At 47.0% G+C, this 8,353-nt stretch overlaps 1 protein-coding gene across 1 annotated transcript in view; it reads right to left on the reverse strand.

The window, feature by feature from the left end:
• Positions 1-5,196, reverse strand: part of LOC127004767 (glycosaminoglycan xylosylkinase-like) — a 145,269-nt gene extending 140,073 nt beyond the window's left edge. Inside the window, exon 1 of the mRNA XM_050872875.1 lies at positions 4,866-5,196. Within this exon, the coding sequence (XP_050728832.1) occupies positions 4,866-4,891 (26 nt within the window). The 5' untranslated portion in view covers positions 4,892-5,196. The remainder of the gene's footprint in view (positions 1-4,865) is intronic.
• Positions 5,197-8,353: the final 3,157 nt, after the last annotated feature.

Below are 8,353 nucleotides of genomic sequence, written 5' to 3' on the forward strand. Positions count from 1 at the left end.
CATTCCCAAGAGCCCTGACCCACCAAGTGAGATCACGCCGCTGGAAATTGACTCAATATGCGACCAAGAAGTAAAAAAGTACTTGGACAAACTCGACACGAACAAGTCAACGGGACCCGACAGTTTGTCCCCGCGGTTATTAAAAGAGCTTAAACAACAAATACTTCAACCACTCACTACCATATTCAACCGGTCAGTTCAACTAAACAAGGTCCCGGAAGACTGGAAGATGGCGAACGTAACACCGATTTTCAAAAAAGGAGACAAAAGCGTTGCATTAAACTACAGGCCCATAAGTTTGACATCAGTGGCAGGAAAAATACTCGAAAAGATTATTAGATAAACTTGTTAAGTTTCTAGAAAACAATAATATAATCTCCGACACCCAGCATGGCTTCAGAAACAAGCGCTCCTGCCAAACGAATTTATTAGACTTCTTCCAAGGTATATATAAGAACTGGGATGCCCACATCCCCAGTGATGTTATATACCTGGACTTTCAGAAAGCCTTCGACAAGGTACCGCACGAGCGACTCCTTAAAAAACTGCACTCGGCGGGCATCCGAGCCAATCTGATCGCGTGGATAAGAGATTGGCTCACCGACAGAAAACAACGAGTACTACTCAACGGACAGCCTTCCGATTGGCTACCAGTCACTAGTGGAGTGCCTCAAGGGTCAGTGCTGGGACCCATCCTCTTTATCATATATATCAATGACCTAGAATCAGGACTGAAATCCACAATATCGAAATTTGCAGATGACACCAAGGTGGGTGGAGATGCCTTCACAAAGACCGACTGCGAAATCATTCAGAAAGACCTCAATCACATTATCGAATGGTCGGAAAAATGGCAAATGTCTTTTAATGTTGACAAATGCAAAGTCATGCACATTGGGTCCCAAAATAGTAACCACACATACATCATGAATGGGAGACCTCTGCAAGCGATGCAGGAGGAAAAGGATCTTGGAGTCACTATCAGCAGTGACCTGAAACACGCGAATCACTGTAAAAAAGCATACAACAAGGCCAACATTATGCTCGGGTTCATATCGAGGAACTTCGAGTGTAAAACACCAGACGTGATGCTATCCTTGTATAATTCCATGGTAAGACCGCACCTCGAGTATGCAGTGCAGTTCCGGTCTCCCAATTACAGAAAGGACATTGCTTTACTGGAAAGGATTCAACGACGCTCCACAAAGATGATTCCAACCTTCAGGGCTCAACCGTAGGAGGAACGACTCAAGCGACTCAATCTCTTTACATTGGAGAAAAGACGCCTACGAGGGGATATGATTCAAGTCTTCAAGTATCTAAAAAAGTTCAATAACGTCGATTACTCCAAATTCTTTGAACTGCAAACCAACTCAAGAACTAGAAATAACGGTTTACTCATTCAGTCGAGTCGATGTAACACAGACATTGGAAGGAGTTTCTTTTCAAACCGAGTCATCCGCCACTGGAACAATCTTCCCTCAGAAGTAGTAAATGCGAATACCATCAACTCCTTCAAATATAGAATCGACCGTCATTTCGCTGCGTCAGGAGTAAACTGAATAACGAGGAGCTTCCATCTGCTCCTCAATATCGAGGTGCTTTCATCTGCTCACCAAGCCCCAAGTGGCGGTCGAGCAGATCAAATCACCCAAGTGGGCGACCTCGTAATGAGCCAATAGGCTTTCTGTTGCCTGCATTTCCATGTTTCCATGTTTCCAGTGCGAGTACAAAATGTTTGCGGATGATCTTAAACTTTACTTCCATTTAGCTCCTTTATCTAATTCTGATCAAGCTTCACAAGAAATGCAAAGTAGTATTGATATGCTGTCAGCCACTGCCTTCTCCTAGGGGTGCAGATTCTCCTCCAACAAGTGTGTCCACCTCCATTTTGCTAGACAACAACATGTGATGATAGATAATCTTTATCCTCTATACACACTTGATGGTACACCCATCAACTGCTGTTCAACACACAAAGACCTTGGCATGATTGTAGACAACAAATTGAAATTTCACCAACATATCAGAAGTATTGTTACAAAGGCTGGAGGCATTGCTACCAACCTGTTGAAGTCCACTGTCTGTCGCTCAGCTAGGTTCCTGTCTTCCTTGTATATCTCTGAGGTTAGACCTATTCTGGATTTTGCTTCCCCTGTGTGGAACTTGGGTTACCAGGGAGATCTGAAATTGTTGGAATCTGTGCAACGTAGGTGGACTAAGCATGTTGACGGGCTGAATGATCTCTCGTATGCTGATGGAGTGGACAGGCTTGAACTTTTTTTCAGTGAGAGGTAGAATGCTGAGCCAAGACATGATCTGCTGCTACAAAATATTCCAATGTCTATGCTCTGTTCAACCTTCTGATGTTTTCACATTGTCCCCACAAGTGAGCACTAGAGGCCACCAATTCAAGATCCTGATGCAACACACTGAAATGGAAGCTCGTAGGCGATTCTTCTCTTGTCAGGTGATTCAGCGTTGGAACTCCTTGCCCTCTGATGTGGTTAATGCTCCCACCCTTTCAACTTTCAAGTCTAAGCTACAGTTACTTCGGTAATACTTTATAAGAAGTCCGCCTCCCCCTCTGCCACTCCAGCCCCCCCTACCCCCCAAGACAAGCCTGGGGAACTGTGGGGAGCCAGAGTTTGGGGGGGGAAGCCAAAATCACTGAGAAATGGGCTTCCAAAATTTCCCTAGAAAAATCCCAAAATCAGGGAAAATTCTCTAGTCTCGAAAGTAAGAGAAGTCCCTAATGCATACTCTTGTAATTTATTCCAATATAACCTTGTAGCCGGTCTGTTGATGAGTGTCGGGCATTCCATTAGATGCCCAGTGTAGTGGCCGCCACCGCCCCACTCCATCCTGCGTTGCGTACCTGCGTAATTTTCGACGGCCCACACCGCATGTCGAATATATTTAAACTAATACAACCAAATATTATAACCTAACTGGCGCTGCTACATATCTATTAATCTGTTGGGGGATGATATGGCTGTAATAGCTCCGAGAATGTGCTGTGCTGCGTTGGGTGGCTTCGATTTTCTAAGTCCATTGTTACTGTTTCACTCAGGGCTCTATAGACAGACTGAGCCTCATTGCTGCCTTGCAGTGCACCATACAAACTAGTTCCTAAGTCAGTAATATCCAGAATGCGCATGGATCATTACGATTTTGGACATAAAACGGTCTTTACGAATTCTATGTTATTTTCTTCTCTATACTTAAGCAAATAATGGCGCAAATATTTGTCTTTTATAATTTTAAACGATTATATTCATGATGTATCACTACATGGGGTGTATCGTGCTGCCAGCTGCCACGTAGGATGGGAGCAGCCTCTCAGTATTCCCCGGGCTGCCATTCTGAACGGATACATTAACACCAACTCTTCTTTAGTCTCCTCAAATTATCAATCTACTTCACCTCTCGGTAACTGTAAACTGACTATTTAGCCTCTGTATTGGTATCCCTCAGGAAGCACCTCACGCGCTATTGCGCTGTCAAATAACCCCAAACCGACTCCCTTGAACACCACCATATGCGAAGTGACACGGGCGTGCCATATCAAATGCGCTGTACACTTAACACTCAACCGCCTAGAGAGTGTTATATTGAAAGCCTGGGAACCTATGGGGAATCTGGGTTTTGGGTGTGAGAAGGCAAATCGATTGAAATATGGGCCTCCAAAATTTCCCTAAAATCGGAAAAAATTCCAAGTCCTGAAACTTTGAGGAAAGTTCCCTAAACATATTGTCTTTCATTCCACCATATTCAAACAGTGAAACGGACGTGTACGTCACATGGAATGCGCTTATCTGGTGCCTCGTGGGCGCATCAAGGTGTGACAAGCATGTACGCGTCTCCAATATTGCCCCCACGAGAATAATAACCTTGCCAAGGTCACACATACTGTTGCACTTCTCAAGTTTTACCTGCGCATCATACATGGGGGAGGGGGTCCAGGGGGGGCACAGCCCCCCTTGGATAGCAGGGGGGCAAGAGGGGCGAAGCCCCCCTTTTAGCTGTTAGGTTATAAAGTTAGGGACTTTCCTTAATTTCAAGACTAGGGAATTTTCCTTAATTTAGGGATTTTTCTAGGGCAATTTTGGAAGCCCATTTTCAGTGATTTTGGCTTCCCTCCCCCAAACCCCAGTTCCCCAGGCTTGTCTTGGGGGGTAGGGGGGCTGGAGTGGCGGAGGGAGAGGAGGACTTCTTATAAAGTATTACCGTCAATTGTATTAGTAGTGCTGCCTGCTCGCCTGACTGGAGTGTCCGACTATTACTTTTGGGCCTTGCCTTCCCTGCCCAGTCTAGGCTGGTTGCCGGTTGGTATGGCCCTACCAGGTGAGAATGGTGCTCCACACAACCCGACCCACCAGAACCCCTCCTCCTCCACTGCCTAAGATTCCACTCCCTCTGCACCAACCTCAAGGCATCCCTAACCAGACTCTGTATTCACAGGCCAACCCTAGAGGACCTGCTGGGCAGCGACACCCTCAGCCCCAACACGGCCTTCCAAGCCCTCAAGTGCAAGCAAACCTTCCTGCAGAAGTCGGGGCAACTCGACAGGATCTAACTCCCACCCTGGTGACAGAACGGCAGACGAAAAACAACACCTGATACCAACTGCCACTGACGGGGCTGTAGAGGCTGTGGCCTCACAGCCTAACTAGCCCCATAAAAGACCCAAGAAGAAGATGCGCGGGGAGTTCCTCGTGTACGGCACCTAGTAGGCATGAGGGCTGTCATAGATGTTTTCTGGTAAATACGACTATCTTTACGTGAAAAAATACCCAGGAATAAGGCCACTGTCTGAAATAATGCTCAATAAGGCTGATTCTCCCCAACACGCCAAAACTTACCATAAATGAACAGTTTTGTTCGCCATAGTGGGGCGGGTGGAGTCACAGGTGTGTACCGTTGTCGCTGCAGCATCACACCGCTGCCCCACAAGTCTTCTCCCCGCAGTGTTGGAGTTGCTGCCTTGGCATTTTTATCTCTCATGTAACATGTTAGTGTTTTTTCCTTGTTCCTTTCGTAGCTTTGAGAGTGCTGCCTTACAATGTTGTGGTCGAGCGCCTTTGACCTTGATCTTGATGCCACAGGTGAGGTGAGTAGTAGTAGTAGTCGGTCGGGAGTTTTGCCTTTGTAACGGCACTCCCTGATGTGTTTACTGTCTGGGTCTATTGTTTTCCTTTTTCTTTCATTCTTTTTTCTCTTATTGTCCAAAACTTGTGTACTGTTGTTTTTGTTTGTTCGGTGTGTTCATTTTCAAATAATTTTTTTCCAATGGTGTCGTCCTCTTCTTCCTCGTAAGGCCGTTATTCTTTCCTCTGCATATGCCGGGCACCGGAGCAGGAAGTGTCGCAGGTCTTCGTTTTCAGCTTCACACATGTCACACTTGGTTTCCTCTTGCCGGTGTCTGTTTCTGTCTTTTAGTTGCAAGTTGTTTGTCCTACATCCGAATAGCACTTCTGAGGCTTGGTTGTTGGTGTATACCTCCTCTTGTCCTCCCAGCTCCTGTCTCCATTTTCTATATATCTTAAGGCTTGCTTTCTCATTCATTTGCCTCTTCCACTCTCTTGTATCCAGCTCTCTCATTCTCTGCTTTATACTCTCCTTTGTCTCATTCCTCACACTCACAGGTGATTGAGATTTCGCCAGCTGGGTTGGCGTAACTTGCTCTTGCTCTTGCTGTACAGGTGACCCGTTGGAGAGTCAGGCCTTCATATCGGCACAACCTGTAAAAATAAAGAACAAAACAAGAAGTATTCATTACAAATCATCCTGTTCCCTATTTCTTACACACCACATCTTTTCCAGAAAACTCTTCATGGCTTCTATAGTTCTCTCATTTGCTTCAGCACTCGATCAGTCCCAGCAGGAGCAGCAGCCATGCATTCGATCCCTCTCCGTTCTTGCAATCCTCCCATTCACATCCCCCATCTCGCTCAGTGCCACTAGAGTCCCGACATAGACGGCCTTGTGTATAAGGCTGCTGGGCGCCATTTTTGGCCCTTCGAGCACCGCGCCGACTTTGGACTGAGGTATGAAAAACAATTTTACCTATTTTGGAAGCGGATTCGGCTGCTTTTCAATGTAACAATGTCTTGCTGACTAGCCTTCGGTTGTAGCAACATGCCACAGAAGGGATACAAAGAGTATAATTTAACTGCAAGGCGCCGCTGAGAAGACAGAGTTAGGTGTGCTAACCTGCTATCCTCAAAGAACACCCTCAGTTTGCACCAAGGTGGTGATGCCGTGTGTGGCAGCCTGAACTACTGCCGTGCTATACAAGGCTGTGATCTCTGCAGTAATTTACTTTAAGGACTAGTATTTACTCTATCTCTGTATTCATTCCCATCTAGTGCTTGGGCAATGTTCTCCTTCCCCACATTTTATTGTCTTATTGTCCAGGGGGAGGTACTGCCCCCTCCCTTGTTGTGCTTTCCTTCCTACCATTGTATCTTTTTAGTTTCATGGTGCTACCTACACATGTATTAATAGTTGTATAATCACACTCTGTCCTGCCTGGGGTTTGGGATGGCATGTTCCTCCCTTCTCCCTTGTTGTTTACCTGCAACAATAAACTATCAATCAATCAACAGTCAGTCGTCTTGGGAGGAAACCATCGGTTATGATACCAAGACACACACACTGCCATTGTGTGTGTCTTGCTGTCATAACCGCCCTCCCTTTGTACTGTCTCTGGAAATCATTGTGAGAGAGACACAGCTACAAGGACGAAACTGTCGTTCACCTCAGGTACAGACATCGAAGCTGGTGAAGGAAGCTGATCGGTCCTTATGGCCAAAATTATTCGGCCTGCTGATCTCTCCCACAGGGTAGGAATGGCAAGTACCGTTAATTTGAGTACCGGTAGTACCGGTACCGAAAACTCAGGTATCGTTAGTACCGGTACCGGTACCAAAAGGAGTATTTTTTTTTTTATCTTAATGACTTCTGATGAAATTCCCAAATAAATTTCCTGTAAAGAAAACTCTCTCTCTCTCTCTCTCTCTCTCTCTCTCTCTCTCTCTCTCTCTCTCTCTCTCTCTCTCTCTCTCTCTCTCTCTCTCTCTCTCCCCCCTTTTCTGAATGAAGTGAATATTTATTTTTTCGATAAAAAAAAAAAATACCATGTATTTTATAGCGTCTTCCATTTAGCGTAACCCTTTCTGGGTCGTGATCTGTAGAGTCCCTCATAGAGTCCCGACAACCTAAGATTTGGACGCCATTATTGGCCCTGTGTTTTCGCCGCGCTTTTCAAACACTAGCACTAGCGGCGAAAACAGGGCCAATAATGGCGTCCAAATCTTAGGCTGTCGGGACTCTATTTATCAAGGGACTCTACAGATCACGACCCAGAAACGGGTTACGCTAAATGGAAAAGGCTAATAGTTATTATGGATGTACTCGATCATAGTCTAATAACAATAACAATATTGTTACGAATGTGCTGTATGTGAATGATTGTATGTGTAATGTGATGAAATTGTAGCATGATGCAATGTTAGCTCAGCATGGTGCAACTCTACTTGTTGGGACAAGAGAGACAGGAGGGGGGCCCGGGGCCGCCGGGCCGCCGGGCAGGGAAGTGCTGAGTCGGCAGAGTCGAGCAGTGGGGGAGCAAGGGTGGCTGAGGAGTTGTAGTTGAGAGGACGCGTGTCTGGGCTTAGGGAGTGTTGAGCTGCTCCGCTCGCGAGCTGTGTGCATCCGTGTGCGTGTCTGTCGTGCCCCTGTACTGTGCCTGATTAACTAACTGTTCTGTGCCTTTGAAAGTTGCTGTACTCTGTACTGTGTGAGGAACCTGTCATTAAACTAGAACTTAGTGTTGAACGTGTATCCTTTGTGCCCTGGCTCGTTCCCTCCTCCCCTCGGTGTTCTCGGTGGGCTGTGAGTGACTGGTGCCCGTGTGGCTGTTCTGTTGTGAGGATCACGCCACCTGCCTGCCCGTGGATGGTGTGTGGTGGGGGGGTGGTGTAACATTTGGTGTCAAAGGAGTGGGGATAAGTGAACAGTGAAGCGCGCCGAGTGTCATGGCGTCCCCCAGTGGTCGCCGTGAGGGTGAGGAGACGGGCAAGGCCGAGGCTGACCCGGGTGAGGTGAAGCCGGGCCAGATGGAATTGTTCGCTGCCATGCTGGCCAGTCTGAGGCAGGAATTGGATCAGAGAACAGAGAGGGCAGAACAGAGGGCAGACGAGAGGGCACGCGAGCAGGCTCGGAGGGCAGAAGAGAGGGCAGACAAGCAGGCCCGCCATCTTGCCGAGGTCCTCCAGAGCTGTTTCTCGTCGCTGAAGGCGGAAACCCAGCAGTACACCGACCAGGGCTGCGACAGCGCGAGGAGTGA

Source organism: Eriocheir sinensis, chromosome 29 (assembly GCF_024679095.1).
Source record: "Eriocheir sinensis breed Jianghai 21 chromosome 29, ASM2467909v1, whole genome shotgun sequence".
Taxonomy (NCBI): Eukaryota; Metazoa; Arthropoda; class Malacostraca; order Decapoda; family Varunidae; genus Eriocheir; species Eriocheir sinensis.